Here is a 19714-nt window from a genome sequence, read left to right on the forward strand (position 1 = left end):
CACACAAATAACAAGAATAATAATTAGAGTGAAAAAGAGCAATTGAAGTAAAAAAGAACACTGGGTACCTTTGTCTGTTTGTTTCCTTCCCCTATTTTTCTACTCATCCATCCATAAACTAGACAAAGTGGAGTGTGGTCCTTATGGCTTTCCCAATCCCATTGTCACCCCTCATAAGCTACATTTTTATACAACTGTCTTCGAGATTCATGGGTTCTGGGTTGTAGTTTGATAGTTTCAGGTATCCACCACCAGCTACCCCAATTCTTTAGAACCTAAAAAGGGTTGTCTAAAGTGTGCATAAGAGTGCCCACCAGAGTGACCTCTCGGCTCGTTTTGGGATCTCTCTGCCACTGAAGCTTATTTCATTTCCTTTCACATCCCCCTTTTGGTCAAGAAGATGTTCTCCGTCCCACGATGCCGGGTCTACATTCCTCCCCGGGAGTCGTATTCCACGTTGCCAGGGAGATTCACTCCCCTGGGTGTCTGATCCCACGTAGGGGGGAGGGCAGTGATTTCACCTTTCAAGTTGGCTTAGCTAGAGAGACAGGGCCACATCTGAGCAACAAAGAGGCATTCGGGAGGAGGCTCTTAGGCACAACCATAGGGAGGCCTAGCCTCTCCTTTGCAGCAACAGTCTTCCCAAGGGTAAAACCTGTGGGAAATGCTTAATTTTTAACTTTTCTTCTTTTCCAGTATAGGAACTTAAGGCTATAATTGTCTCTCTGAGTACCACTTAACTAAATTTTGATATGTATTATTTGTGTTTTAATGTATTTTATCCTTCATTTCCGAAAGTTTTCTCATTCCTATTATGATTTCTTTTTTGGTGCATGTATCATTTGGAATGGCCTTTAAATTTTCAAATGTGTGGGAATTTTTAAATTATAGTTTTCTGTTTAATTTCTAATTTGTGTTGAGGACATAAAATGTGGCCCGAGTAATACTGATCCTTAAAAGTCGTTGAGATTTGCTTTAGGGCCTAGAATAGTGGTCGGTCAGTTTTTGTCAATGTCCATGTGTTATTAAAACAATATATGTTTTCCAGTTGTTGGTTGCAAAATATGTGTGGACCAAGCTTGATATTTGTGCTATTCAAATGTTCTATGTGCTTACTGACTTTTTTGTCTGCTTGATCTATGGATTGCTGAGAAAGGTGTGTTAAAATCTCTCACTATCATGGTGGAATTCTCAGTTTCTCTTTGCAAGTTTGGAAAATTTTACTTTTCATTTGGAAGATATGTTATTAGGCGCATGTTTTTTTTTTTTTTTAAATTGTTATTTTAAATATTTGTTATTTTACTATTGTTATTTAAATATTTAAATAAATAATAAAGTTGAAAAAATAATACAAAACCAATTTAGAGAACTCCATAATATCCCCTACTCAGACACCCAGCTTTACCATCTTTTAACACTTTGCCACATTTGTTGTATCATTCTTTCTATCAATCTATTGCTATATTGTCTATTATTATCTATCAATCATCCATTATCATCCATCTATCCATCTATTTTCTAAACATTTTGAGAGTGGGTTACATATATCATGCTCCTTGAATACTTAATACTTCCATGTATATTTCCTAAGAAAAAGGATGTTCATTTAAGTAACCACCTTAAGTACAGTTATCAAGTTCAAGAAATTTAACATTGATATAAAACATACAGTTTATAATCTATTTTTATAAACCATTTATTTTCCCTTTTTCAATGTTCACATTAGTGGTAGCACATAATATTTCTCTTTTTTGTGCCTGGCTTATTTTGCTTAGCATTATGTCTTCAGGGTTCATCCATGTTGTCATATGTTTCATGACATCGTTCCTTCTTACTGCCGTGTAGTATTCCATCATGTGTATATACCACATTTTATTTATCCACTCATCTGTTGAAGGACTTTTGGGTTGTTTCCAACTCTTGGCAATTGTGAATAATGCTGCCATGAACATTGGTGTGCAGATATCTGTTTGTATCACTGCTTTCAGATCTTCCGGGTATATACTGAGAAGTGCAATTGCTGAATCGAAGGTTAACTCTATATCTAGTTTTCTAAGGAACTGCCAGACTGACTTCCAGAGTGGCTGAACCATTATACAGTCCCACCAACAATGAATAAGAGTTTCAGTTTCTCCACATCCTCTCCAACATTTGTAGTTTCCTGTTTGTTTAATGGCAGCCATTCTGACTGGTGTGAGATGGTATCTCATTGTGGTCTTAATTTGCATCTCTCTAAGAGCTGGTGAAGCTGAACATTTTCTCATGTGTTTCTTGGCCATTTGTATTTCCTCTTCAGAGAACTATCTTTTCATATCTTTTGCCCATTTTATAATTGGGCTGTCTGTACTATTGTGATTGAGTTGTAGGATTTCTTTATATATGCAAGATATCAGTCTTTTGTCAGCAAAAATTGGTTTCCAAAATTTTTTTCCCATTGAGTTGGCTGCCTCTTCACCTTTTTAACAAATTCTTTTGAGGTAGAGAAACTTCTAAGCTTGAGGAGTTCCCATTTATCTATTTTTTCTTTTGTTGCTTGTGCTTTGGGTGTAAGGTCTACGAAGTGGCCGCCTAATACAAGGTCTTGAAGATGTTTCCCTACATTATTTTCTAGGAGTTTTATGGTATTGTCTTTATATTGAGGTCTTTGGTCCACTTTGAGTTAATTTTTGTGTAGGGTGTGAGGTAGGGGTCCTCTTTCATTCTTATAGATATGGATATCCAACTCTCCCAGCCCCATTTGTTGAAAAGACTGTATAATCTATTTTTTCAGTTGTCTCAATAATGTCTTTTTGAGCTTTTTCTCCTCCATTATTAGATCCAGTTCAGGATCATGTGTTGCATTTAATTCCCATTGTCTCTTTAATCTCTTTCCTTTTTTTAATTGTGGAAACATATTTAGAACATAAGAGTTCCCATCTCAAACACTCCCAAGCATAGAATTCAGTGGGATTAATCATGTCCATGATGTTGTACTACCCTCATCAACATTCATTAGCAGAACTTTATATTACCCCAAACAGAAACCCTACACCCCTTATGCATTAACTCCCCACCCCCCTCCTCTCTGCTCTTGGTAACTCGTACTTTCTGTCTGAATTTGCATATTCAAGTTATTTCATTTAAGTGGAATCATTCAGTATTTGTCCCTTTTTGTCTGGCTTATTTCACTCAACATGAAGTCTTCAAATTCATCTGTGTTGTTACATACATCAGAACGTCATTTCTGTTTTCAGCTGAATAATATTCTATTGTATGTGTACACCACATTTTCTTTATCCATTTGTCTGTTGTTGGATACTTGGGTTTCTTCCAACTTTTGTCTATTGTAAATAATGCTGCTTTGAACATTGGTTACATGTATCTGTCCGAGTCCCTGCTTTCCATTCTGTTGGATTTATACCTAGAAGTGGGTCATATGGTAGTTCTATGTTTAACTTTTTGAGAACCCCCCAAACTGTTTTTCACAGTGCTGAACCATTTTATATATCCACCTACAGTGTACTAGGGTTCCTATTTCTCCATATTCTTACTAGCACTTATTTTCCGTTTTAAAGTAATAGCTATTCTAATGGGTGTGAAGTGGTATTTCATTATGGTTTTGATTTCCATTTCCCTAATGGCTAATGATGCTGAGCATCTTTTGTGTTTATTGGCTATTTGTACATTTCTTTGGAGAAATGTCTATTCAAGTTTTGCCCATTTTTGAATTGGGTTGTTTATCTTTTTGTTGTTGAGTTGTTGGAGTTATTTATGTATTCTGGTTATTAAACCCTTATCAGATATATGGTTTCCAATTATTTTCTCCCATTCTGTAGATAGTCTTTTCACTTTCTTGATATTGTCCTTTGATGAACAAAAGTTTTTAATTATGAGGTAGCCCAATTTATTATTTCTTCTTTTGTTACTTATGGTTTTGGTATAAAGTCTAAGAATCCATTGCCTAATTTAAGGTCCTGAAGATATGCCCTATTTTTTCTTCGAGTATTATAGGTTTGGCACTTATATTTAGGGGTAATTGATCCATATTGAGTTAAGTTTTGTATATGGTGTGAGGATTCACTTTCATTCTTTAATATGTTATTTTAAAATGTATTTTCCTAGTGAATTGAGCCTTTATCATATGTTCCTATCTTTAGACCCAATGATGCTTTGGGCCAAGTTAATTTTTCTGTATAGTAGGCTATACTATTGTCTTTTGCTTTGTAGTATCTTAGTGTTTATTTTTCCCTCTGTTATTTTTAGGTGTGCGTATTGCAAAGAGCATATATTGGAATTTTTAATTCTTTCTTAAAATCTTCATCCTTTAATAATAAAGTTTAATCCTTTCACATTTATCATGATAATTAATACAATAAATTCATATATATGATCTTTTTATTGAGATATTATCTTTTCATGTGGCTTATGGACCATTTGTATATCTTCTTCATAGAAATGTTTATCAGTATCCTTTGCCCATATTTTAATTGGGCCACTTATATGAGTTTACTATGTGCTTTTCATTTGTTCTGAGTTTTTCGTCTGTTTTTGTTTTTTTGTTTGTTTCTCCCTTCTTCACTTTTTGGGGTTGATTGAGTTTTTTACTCATTCCATTTTGTTTCCTCTACCAGTTTTAAAGGTAAGACTCTATTTCAGTTATTTTAGGAGTTAGTCTAGAGTTTTTAACATGTATATTTAACCCAAAAAAGTTTTAAATTAGTTAACATCTTTACTCCTCCCTGAACAAAACAAGTATCTAATTTTAATCATTCCCTCCCAACTTAAATTCTATTATTTTCAAGTATTTTAAACCTATCTATTTTGTTAAACCACACAAATTAGACATTTATGTTATTATTTCATAAAGACAATGCTTGTCTAGAGTTAACCACATGTTTACTATTTTCTTTGTTCACCATTCCTTCTTGCATCTCAGACCTTCCTTCCAAGGTGATTTTTCTCCTTCCAGAAATACAGCTTTCAGTGAGGGTTTATTGGTTATAAGCTCTTTCAGTTTTTACTTGTTTGAAAATGTTTTCAGTTCATCCTTATTCTTGAAGGAACTTTCCACAGATCAGAAAATTCTAGGTTAATAGGTTTTTCTTAGCATTTTGAAGATGACATTTCACACATTTCACAATTATCTGGGTGGCTTCCTTGTTTTGTTTTGTTTTTTTTTCTGTTGAGAAATCAGCTGTTGGTCAAAATGTGTTTCCTTTATAGACAATCCATCTCTTCTCTCTGGCTGCCTTAAAGACCTTTCTTCCTTTGGTGTTCTACATTTTTACTATAATGTATCTAATATACATTAGTGTGGGTTTAATTTTATTTATCTACCTTGGAATTCACTAGATGTTCTGAATCCATGGATTGGTGTTTTCATAAATACTGGAAAATTCTCATCTGTTATCTCCTCAAATATTGCCTCTTTCTTATTCTCTTTGCTCTCTTTCTAGAACTCTGACTAGATACATGTTAGACATTTTCATTTTATCCTTCCTATCTCCTATGGCTTCCTCTCATGAGTATTGGGGATCCAGGAAAAGCTTTTGAACAGAGAAATGGCATGCTCGGCTCTGTTTTAGGAAGATTACTCTAACAGTAGCACTGCTGATGGAAGGAGGGTAGAAGGATCGAAGACCCATCAATCCCAGGATGCTATCTGGCATTACCCCTGGACGTTGCTTGGAAGTCAACTATAATAGGGAACTTAGTGAGAAATCTTCATCCAGGGCTTGGACCCCTTCTAACAGGGCCCACAAAAAAGCAAAGCTGCTGGCCCCATGGTCAGGCACACATGAGGGTGTCATGCAGATTTGCCTAATCTGAGAGGCCCTACCAGACCTCAGTAAAGCCCTGGGCCTCCTGAGTTGGTTTTCCACATATGTGTCAGCACTTTGTTTTTCAATTGTATAGGCTGCTGTTTTTATATCTTCTGCGTGTATACTAAAATAGAAAACAAAAATGTAATCTGGCTGCTCCTTGTGGAAGTGGGCCTCTGTCATCATCCCAGATGCCAAAAGAAAATCTCCCTTTGGGTACACATCTTGCAGCAACCCTTGTCATCACTCTGCTGGGGTTTGTCAGTTGAGCGGGACTGGGCTGGGCATGGGGAAATTTGCTCTGTGAAGGCCCTGCAGGAAGTTTTCCAGTAAGCAGTAGTGGAGAAGGATGAGGTTTGCCCACGTAAAAGTGACCAAGTCAGATGACCTCCATCCCAGTGTCTGTTCAGGTTTCAGAGGGGCCCAAGCCATTTCCTGCCATCTTAGTTGCTGCCTCTCTGGTACATGGTTGCAAGAAACTGATCTGGTCTGGTCTAGGTGCATATCTTGCATTGTACTAGGAGGAAGGAAGGGAAGCTTTGAATCCACTTCCAGCTCTGAGCATTTATTTCTTTGCTCAGAGGTAGCTAGTCACAGGGATATGGCTTCTGCCCTTGATTTTATGCAAAAGCATTTGGAGAAAGATTGCTCAAAAAGCATAAGTGGCCCAATTTACCAGGGACCAGTTGTCAGTATGCTGGCCACAGCCCTGAGCATTTTCACATTGAAGATGATGACTATGTTAGCTCTCACTGGTTTATTTCTGAAAGGGGCAGGGCCCATTCTTAAGGAAAGCAAGCTTTCCTGGTTCCTGGTAATAACTACAGCACCGACCACACAACTAAGTAAATATGGTTGCAGTTACAGTGGGTGAGTTGAGTGAATTCCCTGTGTCTTCAGGGCTAGTCTTATGGACCTGATTAGCCTCCTCTTCTTACTCACTGTAACCGATGGAGCAGGTTGCAAGAAAACAGACCTCATGATCTTGTAAACTGGTGGACAAGGTCAAAACCAAGAAAACATGCTCCTGCCTCCTCTAACCCACAGTGGAAAACATAAACAGGCAGCAAAGATAGAAGTCTATAGAGAAGAACCCTCTATCTTTTCTACCCCCGCTACCCCTCTTGCAGACAGTCGTAAGTACCACCAACTGTACTGAGAACCACAAACAGCCTTCTTGGATATGCTGGCCAGCCATCTTATCTACTTCACTGAGTTCTTAAGGCCAAGGGAACCTCAGAAATAATGGGAGGTTTGGAATGAGATATACTAGGGCTTGAATCCCAGCTGTGACTATGGTCAATAACGTAAACTCTCTGAGCCTTTCATTGCATATTGTAAAAAAGGATTAATACTGTGTCTCATTGGCTTGTGGTGAGAATTAATTGATACGCTGTTATAAAGTGACTAGGAGAGTCCTAATCCATAGTACATGGTCAATAAATGATAGTTTGCTCCCATGCTTCTGTGAAGCACTGGCGCATTGTGAGCTTTTGTTGGAGGTTTATTGTGGTAGATGTTAGTGCTACTCTTCATTATTTCTGGTGTTTTTCTCTTTCTGGGCATATGGGAGACTTGTTCTCCCATCTCCCTTGAAGTTATTCATGGCAATGTGACTTGTTCTGTCCAATTGCAATGTGAGTGGAAATATCTAAGAACAGATGTGGAATTCTCCATGACTCTTGTTCTCTGCCAAGGCAGTCATGGAAGCAGTTGTTGAAATGGCGATCCCATAAGATGGAAGTATCCTGGGATGCTGAGCTAACACTTGGAGGACAGCTGCTCTGAACAGTTGCCTACCCCATGATAGACTCTGTGTGATCATGGAATAAACTTCTGTTGTGTTCCACCACTGGGATTCTGGGTTGATTTGTTACTGCTGCATAACCTAGACTATTCTGACTGAAACACATACAGAGATGTATAAAATGGATCTGAAAATGCTACAATAATGCAAAAACAAGAGCTCTAATAGAAGAGTGTTCAAAGTAAGGCAGGACACTAAGAAGGGAGCAACTAATATTGCTGAACAAATCAAAGACAGAATCAAAGAGGAAGTAGCATTTGAGCTGATGTGAGAATCAGGAGAGAGGGATGAATACATGCATTTAAAGAACAATTAAAAGTTCATTGGGTGGGACAGAGTAATTTGGGCAGAGAATAAAAATTTATTTGCAAATCCCCCTTGAGGGACTGGGGAAAAATGTGGAAATATTTAACTTCCCCACCTCAGGAATTACGATATTCTCACAAGCACTGGGGCCTACCAATTTAGAAGACCAAGCTCTAGATTTGGGGCTTGCCCTTGTGAAGCTTGTTACTGCAAAGAAGAGGCTAAGCCAACTTATAATTGTGCCTAAGAGTGTCCCCCAGAGAACCTCATTTGTTGCTCAGATATGGCCTCTCTCTCTAGCTAAGGCAACTCTGCAGGTAAACTCGCTGCCCTTCCCCCTACATGGGACATGACTCCCAGGGGTGTAAATCTCTCTAGCAGTGTGGGACATGACTCCCAGGGATGAACCCGGATGAGAATTGTGGGATTGAGAAAGCCTTCTTGACCAAAAGGGGGAAGAGAAATGAAACAAAATGAAGTTTCAGTGGCTGAGAGATTTCAAAAGGATTCAAGAGGTCATTCTGGAGATTATTTGTATGGATTATATAGATATCCCTTTTTAGGTTTTAGTGTACTGGAATAGCTAGAAGGAAATATCTGAAACTGTTGAACTGCAACCCAGTAGCCTTGATTCTTGAAGGTGATTGTGTAACTATATAGTTTACATGGTGTGACTGTGTGATTGTGAAAACCTTATGGCTCACACTCCCTTTATCCAGTGTATAGACAGATGAGTAGAAAAATGGGGACAAAAAAGTAAATGAATAACAGGGGATATGAGGGTAGGGATGTTTTGAGTGTTCTTTTTTACTTTTACTTTTATTTTTGTGTGTGTGTTTTTTTTAAGTAATGAAAATGTTCAAAACTGTGGAGATGAATGCACAACTATATGATGGTACTGTGAAAAACTGTACACTTCAGATGATTGTATGGTATGTGAATATATCTCAATAAAATTGAATTAAAAATATGAAGGAGGAAAAAAAAGAACATTTCTTCATGGGATATATGTGTCTCTCAATACAATGCTTTTTCATCCATATTTACATAAGAAAAAGAATATATTTATGTCCTCAAAATTCAATACATTTTTAACAAAGTGATGGAAAGGGTCAATGGAATAAGTCTTTAGTTTCATTCCAAATATAATTGTACCATATCAGCAGAGTTCACAGAAGACAATTGAAAAGGCTCTGCGTGTAACAAAGTTGCCCTGAAGGATCTTTTACAGACAAGGCAACTGCTATTAACAACCATATTAAATGTTTAGCGATCAGGAAGTACTGTTTTAAATATTTTACATCCTAACCGGATAACCTGTAGCATATATCCAAGTATTTTATGGTGTTTCATATTTTTGGAAATTGGTTGAGGATTTTGGGTTGAGAAGTAATGCTCTAAAAAATTTGCCATTTGAAATAATGGCAAACGAGGCTCTGGTTAGTGTTTTCCTTCAAATGATGGTAAGTGGGAGATGCCTGTATTTCTGGATTGCAGGGATGTGGAGAGGACAGAAGTAGACCTTGTATGACCTGTGAAGGAGACTGGACTTCAGTTGGTGGTGAGTCAGAGGTTTTTATGCCCAGCAATGACATGAAGACGTGTGTATTTTATCAACAGCCTTAACTCGACAGGCATGGGGAATGCGTGAAGTAGAGAGCTGGTGATGGCTGACGTAGGTGAGAGGCAAGGGCCTGAACTAAGCAGTGGGTATGGAGAGGGCAAATCTGAGAGACATTTCAGAGGTCTGAATGGTAAATGGAAGGAAACAGAGGCTAAAAGTCAGGAAAGTATCCAGAAAGGTGACAGGGAGGTGGTTGTGGTGCATTAACCAAAATAGGAACCTCAAAGAAAGGAGAATGAAGAAGAAGGAGCAACAGCAGGTTTCAGGGCATGAGGATGGCTGACAGAGAGCTACTTTGGTTTTGGATGTGTTGTGTTTGAAATGTTCTCTGAGAAGTTTCTTCTGTATCTCCCCCAAAACCAGTCTAATAGCTCACCTTAGCTGCTTCCCCTGGGCAATTATAGCGACATTCACCAAGATAAAATGAAAATAGCTTTTGAGAGGAAAACCAAGACTCACAAGAGTCTTCCTTATAACCCAGAGCCTGCCAAATCCCTTTCTTCTGATGTCCCAGCTTCTGGAGCCTGACAATGGTCAGGCCTGGGTTGGCAGACAGTTGATGTGGCTTGCAAGAAACCCCACTCCCTCTAGCCAGGGGCCCTGAGGATGCCTTTGTTTCTACAGGAAAGTAGAGGCAGCCAAATAATCCTCCTTAAAAAAAAGCCTTAATACATCTAAGAAGTTCCATTTTTGTTGGTTGCACACAGCCCTGATCTCTTTAGCTTGATTGGGGTCTGGTGAATTGGTGTGCATTCATTAATGGGGCTTTAGGTAGGATATTCCAGTGTTAAATCTGCATTAACTAAATTGGATATTGAGAAGGAAGTGAAAAAATGAGCTTCTTTGAGAGAGAATATGAGCTCTAGGAGAGCAGGGAATTTTGTCTGTTTTATTCACTGATGGATCCCAGCCTTTAGGACAGTCCTGGAACATATTGGGGCTCAAGCAATATTTGCTGAATTAAATTAAATTGAAATTCAGTTTCTGCAAGCTAGGGTTCCTGTTTCCTGTCAGTTTCTAGAGCTGTCGGCATGGTGCAGACACACCTTCCTCTCTTACAGCTCAGCTCCAGTTCACCGGAGATTTGTGTGTGTACAAGTTGGGAGTCTGTGCGATGGCAGAGTTCTGAACCCCATGCGTAGGCATGTGCTGGAAGGAAGACTCATTTTCTTACACTGAAGAACTTGCCTCTCCCACCCAGTACCTGTGTCTGACTACTCTAGACCTCTCTCATGACCAGGAACAGCAGGAGCAATTGCTTCACACAAGCAGGCAAGCCTGACACTGATACGTGCAAACCAAGCAGATGATGCACAGGGTAATGGCACTGGTCTATAAGTGCCTGCGGGCCCACAACTGTATCCCAGCACCTAGAGGATCTGCAACAGACCAGGTAATCAATAAATATTTGTTGAATGCACAACGTAGGAATAAATGGCGTAGTTGATATTGTTACCATGTTTCTCCTCCAGGTCTATCTCAGTTTTAAAGTATATTTTCTGGATCTTTGAGAAAGTTTTTCAAGCAGAGGAATTTCCGATTATGCTACCGATAGTCATAAGCAGGCAGGTTGGAATATTGTTCTGCCTAGCACTGTTCTGCCTCTGAGAATACAGGATGGTGGAGCCCTCTAGAACCTAGCCTTCTGAATATAACTGCCCTACCAGTGCTTCTCTGTCCCTTTTGTTATGCCGCAATGTCAGATGGAGTAAGAGGGAACTTGCCCAGGCCACAGTACCCCGGGCCTCCACAGAGAGTTTCTGGGCCCCTCCACCACCTGGCAATGGGATTGGTCTGCCACATTCTTCTCATCGGCTGGGAACAGACCTCATTACAGGCTCCCAGCACTGCCTTTCTCCCCAGGGGGATCCTTGAAATTCTTTTTAATTCTAAGGTCAGTCCTGGAAGGCTCATTCATTCATTTTATCACCCAAAATTTGCCCTGTGCCATCCTAGGCTCTGTGTATGCTGTGGAGAGGAAACTAGGCTTAGACCCTGCCCATGTCCACAACCCCACATCCCCACTAAGTCCTGCTGGATCACTTCTGCCCTACGTATACCTGGCAACCCTACTTCTTCTGCCACCAGGGAGATGGGAGTACTCAGTCAGCATGTGTGCAGACCCTCCCTCCGAACTCTGAATTTTGTCAAAGGGACTATGCTAACTTGAAGTGCAAGACAAAGGCTGGCAGCAAACTGAACCAGAGTTGTCTATTTTTATTTCATTGGAACATACCACAAAACAAAATAAATATTAATTTACCAAATTCTGAATCATTTCATAAATAATAAGTTAACAGACATTTTAAAGAAAGTTAAATTAAATAAGATAAAAGTATATTTTGCCTGGAGCATACTGTAGGAAACTACTTCAAAGACTCTGTTATCTGAAATACATCTCAAATATTTCATGCTTTCTGCCTGTGTGAGATGGTAAAGTAGCAGCAGCCCTGAAACATTCACTTTGCCTCTGAAGTTTACTCTGAAAATTAAGAGCTTGCCTTTGGTTGGCCCTCATTCTCGTTGCAATAAAATGTCCTTTACCTCCTCCAAAATCTTTGGCTACAAAAAGTCAGTTTATTCTCAACTTTCCATTGTCCAATCCGTGTTTATTACTCCAAGAAACTCACGCAGGTGGTCTATGAATTGCTTTACTCTCCGTCTTTCTCCTCCGCATTTTTTCTGCAAAAAGAACAGACAATTGTAGCAAACTGTCAATTCCTGTAAAAATAGGCACAGCCTGACAAATATATTTTCCACTGAATGTTTTTAACTTACTCTTTGGAGGTCTATGTATTCTTTTAGTAAAGACAAGTTTTGAAATAGTTTTCCCACGGCATCCTCTTGTACAGTTTGATTCTTCAGGGTGTCTATTCCCTGAAAGATTTCTTCAATGCATAGTTGGTGCTAAATGAGGAAGATTTTTAAAAGGCAAATAATCAAAATAAGGTATGAAGATTTGGTTCAAAAAATTGGGCTTTGTTTTGTTGTGTTTGTGTGAGTCACCTTCTCCAAAGAGTTCTTTGCTTATTTTTTTTCCAGATGGCAAACTATTATCTCATACTGAGATATAATCCTTAAAAAATAGATGAAGCTTATATGATTACTGAGGAGTTTTACAGTTGATATAAAATAACTACTTCACCAGAAAGAAAATGTTTAGGAAGTATAATACAACTACATTACCAACTGAACTTACATCAGTGATTTCTTTTATAGTTCTAGCAGGTAAGTTTATTCTGTTTAGACTAATGAAATCATATATTTTATATTCTAATATGCCATGACATACTCCAAATATGTGCAATTCATTGCATGCTATGATCATTTAAATATATGGAAATCACTTTTAATTTAGGTATTCAGTGTATATTTTAATGTCTGTTAATCATGATTAAAAAATATAACCCTAAATTGCTAATACTTTCAGAAAGACACTGAGTGAGGAAGGCCTTAGATAGTCAGAGTTGAACAGAGACTAGGAGGCACCTCTCACCCAGTGTGGGATTATTCCGGAAAGAATCTCTGACATAAGGATCTTCGGAATGGAGAACAGACAAAATCACCAAAGGGCCAGATCCATTTGTTTAATGGATTCTACTTGTTATACAGTTCCTCCTATTATTTATAAATAGATACAGCCATAGCCAAATACATAAAAAATAGAGAAAATAAAATAGTTCCAATGATAACTAATGCATTACAGCTTAAAATATGAAATTTACTTATTCATTCAATCATTTTATTTAATCATAATTTAACTTACATTTTTATGTTCAGGAATATGAATCCTCAGTGTCTGAAAAGGAAAAGAAATACAATCGTTTTTAAAACACTCCAACATCCATAAGTTTTAATATAATGCTGGCTAGTGATGTGGCTATCAACAATATATTAACAATACCCTCATAACTTCATTATTAATGATTAGATCTTTATAAATGGTAAATGAACCACCATCAGTGATTACCTATGCATTTTAAAGACTGTAGGAATCAAAAAGAAAATTACCCCATCGCCTATCAGCAGAGTTTCATAAGTTGAGAGCAGTTTCAAGGTCTCTGGCACCAGTCTAGTCATGGGACTTTTTATGGCATTGGTGCAAACATAGCTAGTCCCAAGAGCCAGCAGACTCAGATGCAGAAGCATTTTCATGGCTCTGAAATGTTCAGCGTTTGTCTTTGGCAAAGCAAGTGCATAGTACAAGATTGTATCCCCAACCAATTTATCCTCTCTCTTTGAGGAAATGAATAATTTCTAACAATCAGATAGAGACTACCTAATAATGCCATATCATGAAACCAAATGTTTCCAAAGCCTTGCATCTTAAAAAAAAATTTTTACTTTTATCTTTTAATAATAATAAAAGTCCCTATTTTTCCCCTTTGAAAATATTTTCTATTACAAAAGAAAAATTTGCATTTCTTAAAATCAGAAGTTTGAATTTCCTCTTAAAAGATGTGCATAATAAGAAGTATAATGTAAACCACTAGATAGGATTTTGGGTTAAAATACATAAATATTGGGAATATTTTTTCAGGTTGACTAAATTCTACTGTGGCTGTAATCAGACTGATTTGTCTTAAAAGGAATTGAAAATACTGGCGGAAAGATGGTGATTCGAGCTAGAGCCCATCAAAACTACCAGGGTCAAGTTATATTCACTAGGGTATCAAATAGGATCCTTTTTGGTGCCAAACTGCTAACCCAAACTGTTGGAACCCAAACAGGGAATTTATCGGGTTATATACCAAACAGTCCAGGGATGGAGGCTCCTTTATGTCTTTCTTACTTGGTGAGTCTTCCTTGGCTCCAGTATCATACACTTCTCTCACCGTGGTCCCAGGATGATGTCAAAACTCCTGTATCTACATGTGTTCTGTTCATGTGTGGCAGAATAAAGCAAGTTCTGCTCTTCTTATTGCTCAGTCAAAAGTTCTGGAATTTAGTCTGCTTTTGGCAAGAGTCACATGCTCACCCTTGAACTGTGGCCAGGGATGTATATATATAGGGTTATCTATATCGTGCATAAGAGTGCCCACCAGAGTGACCTCTCAGCTCCATTTGAAATCTCTCAGCCACTGAAACTATATTTTGTTTCATTTTTCCATCCCCCTTTGGTCAAGAAGATGTTCTCAATCCCATGATGTCAGGTCCAGATTCATCCCCAGGAGTCATGTCCTGCGTTGCCAGGGAGATTTATACCCCTGGTTGTCAGATCCCACATAGAGAGGAGGGCAGCAAGTTCACCCACCAAACTGGCTCAGTTAGAGAGAGATGGCCACATCTGAGCAGCAAAGAGTACTCAGGGGGAGACTCTTAGGCACAATTATAAGCAGGTTCAGCCTCTCCTTTGCAGTAACAAGCTTCATAGGGGCAAGTCTCGTGATAGAGGTCTTGGCATGTGAAATGTCCTCAATGTCCAGCAACAATCCACATGAGGAAGCCCAACACCTCTGCATTTTTCCCCAGCTCCTCTGGGGGGCCCTGCATATATGTTTTTATTCTCTGTCCAAATTACTTTGGGATGTGTCTCTATTTCACACTAACCTATGCAAACCTACCAGGTCTCACTTCCTACTAAAAGCTCCATGTAAATATGGTATTTGAACAAATTGTATGAGTTAAATTGTTTAGGAAATAAAGATCTTGCACCAACTAAACATCTCTTCCCTTGGTCTCACATGGAATTTGAAGTTTTAAAACGCAATCAGTATTGTCCTTTACCTTTTAAGCCATTGTTTTTAATGCAGTGTTTCAGTGAGCATCCCAAAGTTATTCTATGTTGGAGGCTTGGAAGCCTGACTTTAGGATTATCTTGAGCATCTGGGACAGATAGTGTGGAACACAAATATTAACCCAGAACCCTTTTCCAAAGTTGGAAATAGTTCTTTATGAGCAGCAGAGACAACTGGGGGGTAGATATACCTCTTTCATGCTTGTAATCCTGGATTTGCACAGGCAGGATAAAAGTAGTCTAGGACTTCAGTGGCTGCCTCCCTGTAACATGTCTGGCTTTATTTGTGCTGAAGTTTTAAGCTCTTGGTTAGACATGTCTGTTTTGAACACTTGAAGGAGGTTTTCTTTGAGATTACTGGACAGATACTGGCTCACAGCAGTTAATCTAATCATTCTATAGGAATCACAATAGATTTGGATCAAGGTGCTCTTTTACCAGACCAGAAACTGAGTTCTGGTAGGAGCCTTCTCTCCCCAGAGGATTTCATATGAGAAAGTTCTCCGTAGTTCTTTTCTGGCTCTGCTTTGGGCTTCAGTGAGGAAGTGTGGGTTTAGATGCCAAATGACTTATGTTAGAACCTTAAATACATTAAAGTTCTGAGCTTGTTAATTCTCTTTTATAGGGCTGCACAGGTAATCTGCATGCTGGAAGACTGAGATACGAATAAAGCAGCCTTCACTAAGCAGGAGAAAACTCACCAACCATTCCCTAATTTATTTTAGAGGAATCATACTGAGCTCACACTGACTATGAAGATGATTGAAATGACCAAGGTATAACATAACAAAGGTGGTGGGGGCTATGTCTAGCTGCAGTAATGCATGACCTATCTAAAGGTGGCAGCTGCCACTCAGCTCTGGCTGTGTTGTTGCTGTGGCACCCCTAGGCTTATGGTGCCAGATCGTTCAATTTTTCAAAGAAGCCAGAAAGCCTAATTATTATGTGCAGTCTTCTGATTTTAAGTGTTGGCAATTCATATTGTAAAAGACTTTATAGGCTGCCAGTTTCCAGCCTCTGATTTATGGTATAACCTCCCTGTTGGAGGGCTATCTAAAAATACTTCCTACTTCAAATTATGTTCCTTATATTGTTGTCATAAGTCATTAATTTATTAACTTTTCTTCTGTTGAGTCTGATGTCCACAATTTGATTTCAAATGCTGTCAGAGTAAGAACCATAAAATAATATATTTGAAAAAGCTTTATTAATATAAAACTCTGAACAAAAGTGAGTGATTTTAATCTCCCATGCAGACGAATTCCAAATAATTTATGTAGATACTTTCCCCTCAAGGAGGTGGAGAACAACCCCCCTTTCCTTAACTGTGGGATTCACATAGTGACTTCCTTCTAAAGAAGTATAGAAAGGGGGAAAAAAGAAAGTAACTTTACACTGGAAAAACCTGACAGAACTACCTCGGCCAGGCAATCAAGGTCAACATCAATAGTGATAAGTCATATTAATAGCATGTACACTTGATATGATGTTATGAGAATGGTGCTTTACCTTTTAGTCTTCCTTGTAAAAACCCATAACCCCTGTCTAACCATGAGAAAAAATCAGACATACCCATACTGAAGGACATTCAACAAAATACCTGACCAGTACTTCTTAAATCTGTCAAGTTCGTCAAAAACAAGCAAAGTCTGAGAAACTGTCACAGCCCTGAGCAGTCTAAGAAGACATGATAACTAAATGTAATGTGGTATCCTGAATGGGATAGGGAACAGAAAAAGGACATTAGATAAAACTAAGGAAATTCAGGGAAAAAACTATCAAGTCTATTTAATAGTAATGTAGCAACATTGGTTTCTTAGTTGTGACACACATGCACAGTGGGAACTCTCTGTAATATTCTTGCCAATTTTTGTAAATCTAAAATCATTTTAAATAAAAAGTTTATTAAAAAGTAATATTTCAAGTTTTAAGAATTGATCGTTTTTACTATTATTATTTAAAAGTCTTTGAATTCCATAAATAACACGAACTTAGGGATCTTTTTATTTTACCACTAGACTGTGGGCTTCTTGATAATATTTATTTAATTATCACTTTATCCCTGAGGACTAGCCTATTGTAGGCACTCAATGAATGCTGGTTGAATAAATAATTGAATAAATTAGCAGGCACTTGAATTAGTTGAACCAATTAATGTGAAAACTGTGGAAATTCAAGGAGTCTGTTTCCTGGGGCTTGCGGGCCGCCTGAAGTAGCAGAAACAACTTTGGTAGGTCTCCTAGGAAAAAAAAAAAAAAAGCAAAGGTTTAAGTCTAAACTGTAGAAACTAAGCCACTGTGAAATATCATGGCATTTTCTAAAAGGGGAATAGAAAGACATTAGCAATCAGTACTTAGAATTTTAAAGAATTACTCATAATTATATAATTTGGAAAAAGGACTTTGAATAGTGTTGAAAAACTGCGTTAGAGGGTAACATCCATCCTTTTGCCCTAAAACCTTTATCTCTTTTAGTGGTTTCTAAATTGGCAACATGTTTTTAAAAACTGATAACTGTGGTTTTTTACTATGTAGTCATTTAAGGTCAAATGACTTTTCCATGAACTGATTCTAATCAATCAACTGGGCATGATGCCCCAAATTTTTCATGGTGACTAAAATGAACAATGATAGCATCTTTTTCTCTTTTTGACCTAGTCTAACCTTTAACTATATGCTATTTATTCAATAAATTTTTTATTGAATAACTAGTATATAGGAAAATAAATGTAGAACTTCTCTTTGGCACAGCAACTGTTAGTTTTTTGATGACCTCTTGCAATCTTTACTAACATATGGACAGTTTTACAGATTTGTAATCAATGAATGTGTGCAATTTGTGTGTGTGGTTTTTTTTTTTTTGCTTATTAATATTTCTTTCATGTATCTATATAGTTTACCTACTTTTTATTTTAATGGTTGTCCATTACTAGATGAACCTGATATGCCACAGTTTACTTCACCTTCAACTTGTAGCCTCTGAGTTGTTTCCAGTTTTCCATAATTATAAACAATGCTACATGAAAATTCTTTGTATAATTTTTTAAAAATATTTCCTTATGCTAAGGAACTTGTGTGATTATTTTTCTAGCTTTTGTTACATTTCACTAGGTTGTCCTCTGGAAATATTCAACACACAAAAAACCATATTTTACAACTTATAAAATACTTTCACAAAAAATAACTTTGTTTAGTTCTGACAGCAGCAGGGTGACATAGATTTCTTTCTCTGAAGGTCCATTAGCACTAAGCTTTAATACTTGTGCTAAAATATTGAGTAAACTTAGCCCATAAAGAAGGAATGAGGCAAGAAGCAATGGTATTCAAAAAGACTGATAAACATATTGGAAAAACTAAGTAATGCTGGTTAAAAAAATAACTTATTTAGAGGATTTCAAGACAAGGAGGAACAAAAATGTAAAGCAATTATAATGTGGAAAATGGAAGGAGTGATCAGAGTTGGTGCATTTTACAAGTCTTGTACTGTTGGAAGGATGCCAGAGATACTGATTAACTTCAGACTTTAAAATACGTATGTGAATATTTTAAAAGAAACCTCTAAAAGGATAGATACAGAACGTATAACTTACAAACCAGAAGAGTAATATAAGGGAATAAAGGAAGTTCAGTCCGTCCAGGAAGCAGGAAATAAGAAAAATAAGTAAAGAAAAAGCATAGAATATGATATGAGAAATAAGTCCAACTTTATCAGGAACCACAGTAACCAAAGAGATAAAATTCACCTATTAAAAGACAGATATTATAAACTGGTATTAAAAATCACCCATCATCTATTTTTCAAGAGATACTCTTAATGCAAAATGACATACAAACGTTGAAAACCAAGGGCTAGAAAGATATTTTGGACACATACTAATCAAAAGAAAGCTGATACAAAATGAAACAAAATAAAGTTTCAGTGGCTGAGAGACTTCAAATGGAGTCGAGAGGTTGCTCTGGAAGGTATTCTTATGTGCTATATAGATATCCCTTTTTGGTCTTTAGTGTATTGGAATAGCTAGAAGAAAATACCTGAAACTGTCAAACTGCAACCCAGTAACCTTGATTCTTGAAAATGGTTATATAACTATGTAGCTTACATGGTGTGACTTTGTGATCATGAAAATCTTGTGGCTTGCTCTCCCTTTATCCAATGTATGGACAGATGTGTAGAAAAATGGGGACAAAAATTAAATGAAAAATAGGGTCGGATGGGAGGATAGAATGTTTTGGGTGTTCTTTTATACTTTTATTTTTATCTTTTTTGTTGGAGCATTGAAAATGTTTAGAAATTGATTGTGGTGATGAATGACCAATTATATGATGGCACTGAGAACAACTGATTTTACACTGTGGATGACTGTATGGTATGTGAATATATTTCAATAAAACTGAATTTAAAAAAAAAGATTCAGAAAAAAAAAAAAGAAGAAAGAAAGC

The 19714-nt window shown here is 37.4% G+C and overlaps 2 protein-coding genes across 4 annotated transcripts in view; one reads left to right on the forward strand and one right to left on the reverse strand.

Moving 5' to 3' along the window:
• RAD50 (RAD50 double strand break repair protein) overlaps positions 1 to 19714 on the forward strand; it is a 289914-nt gene that overhangs the window by 121735 nt on the left and 148465 nt on the right. For 2 of the 3 annotated variants that reach the window (XM_037801333.1, XM_037801335.1), the window contains 4 exons: positions 9412 to 9475; positions 10600 to 10931; positions 12581 to 12766; positions 15901 to 16051. In XM_037801333.1, coding sequence (XP_037657261.1) covers positions 16028 to 16051 — 24 coding nt within the window. In that variant the 5' untranslated portion in view covers positions 9412 to 9475; positions 10600 to 10931; positions 12581 to 12766; positions 15901 to 16027. The remainder of the gene's footprint in view (positions 1 to 9411; positions 9476 to 10599; positions 10932 to 12580; positions 12767 to 15900; positions 16052 to 19714) is intronic. The other variant, XM_037801334.1, reaches the window with a different exon arrangement.
• IL5 (interleukin 5) lies at positions 12122 to 13693 on the reverse strand. Its single transcript, XM_037801339.1, has 4 exons — positions 13550 to 13693; positions 13305 to 13337; positions 12317 to 12445; positions 12122 to 12220 (listed from the first exon to the last, which is right to left on the reverse strand). Exons 1-4 carry the CDS (start codon positions 13691 to 13693, stop codon positions 12122 to 12124), a joined length of 405 nt encoding a protein of 134 aa, XP_037657267.1.

Source organism: Choloepus didactylus, chromosome 13, assembly GCF_015220235.1.
Source record: "Choloepus didactylus isolate mChoDid1 chromosome 13, mChoDid1.pri, whole genome shotgun sequence".
In the NCBI taxonomy this organism is placed as follows: domain Eukaryota; kingdom Metazoa; phylum Chordata; class Mammalia; order Pilosa; family Megalonychidae; genus Choloepus; species Choloepus didactylus.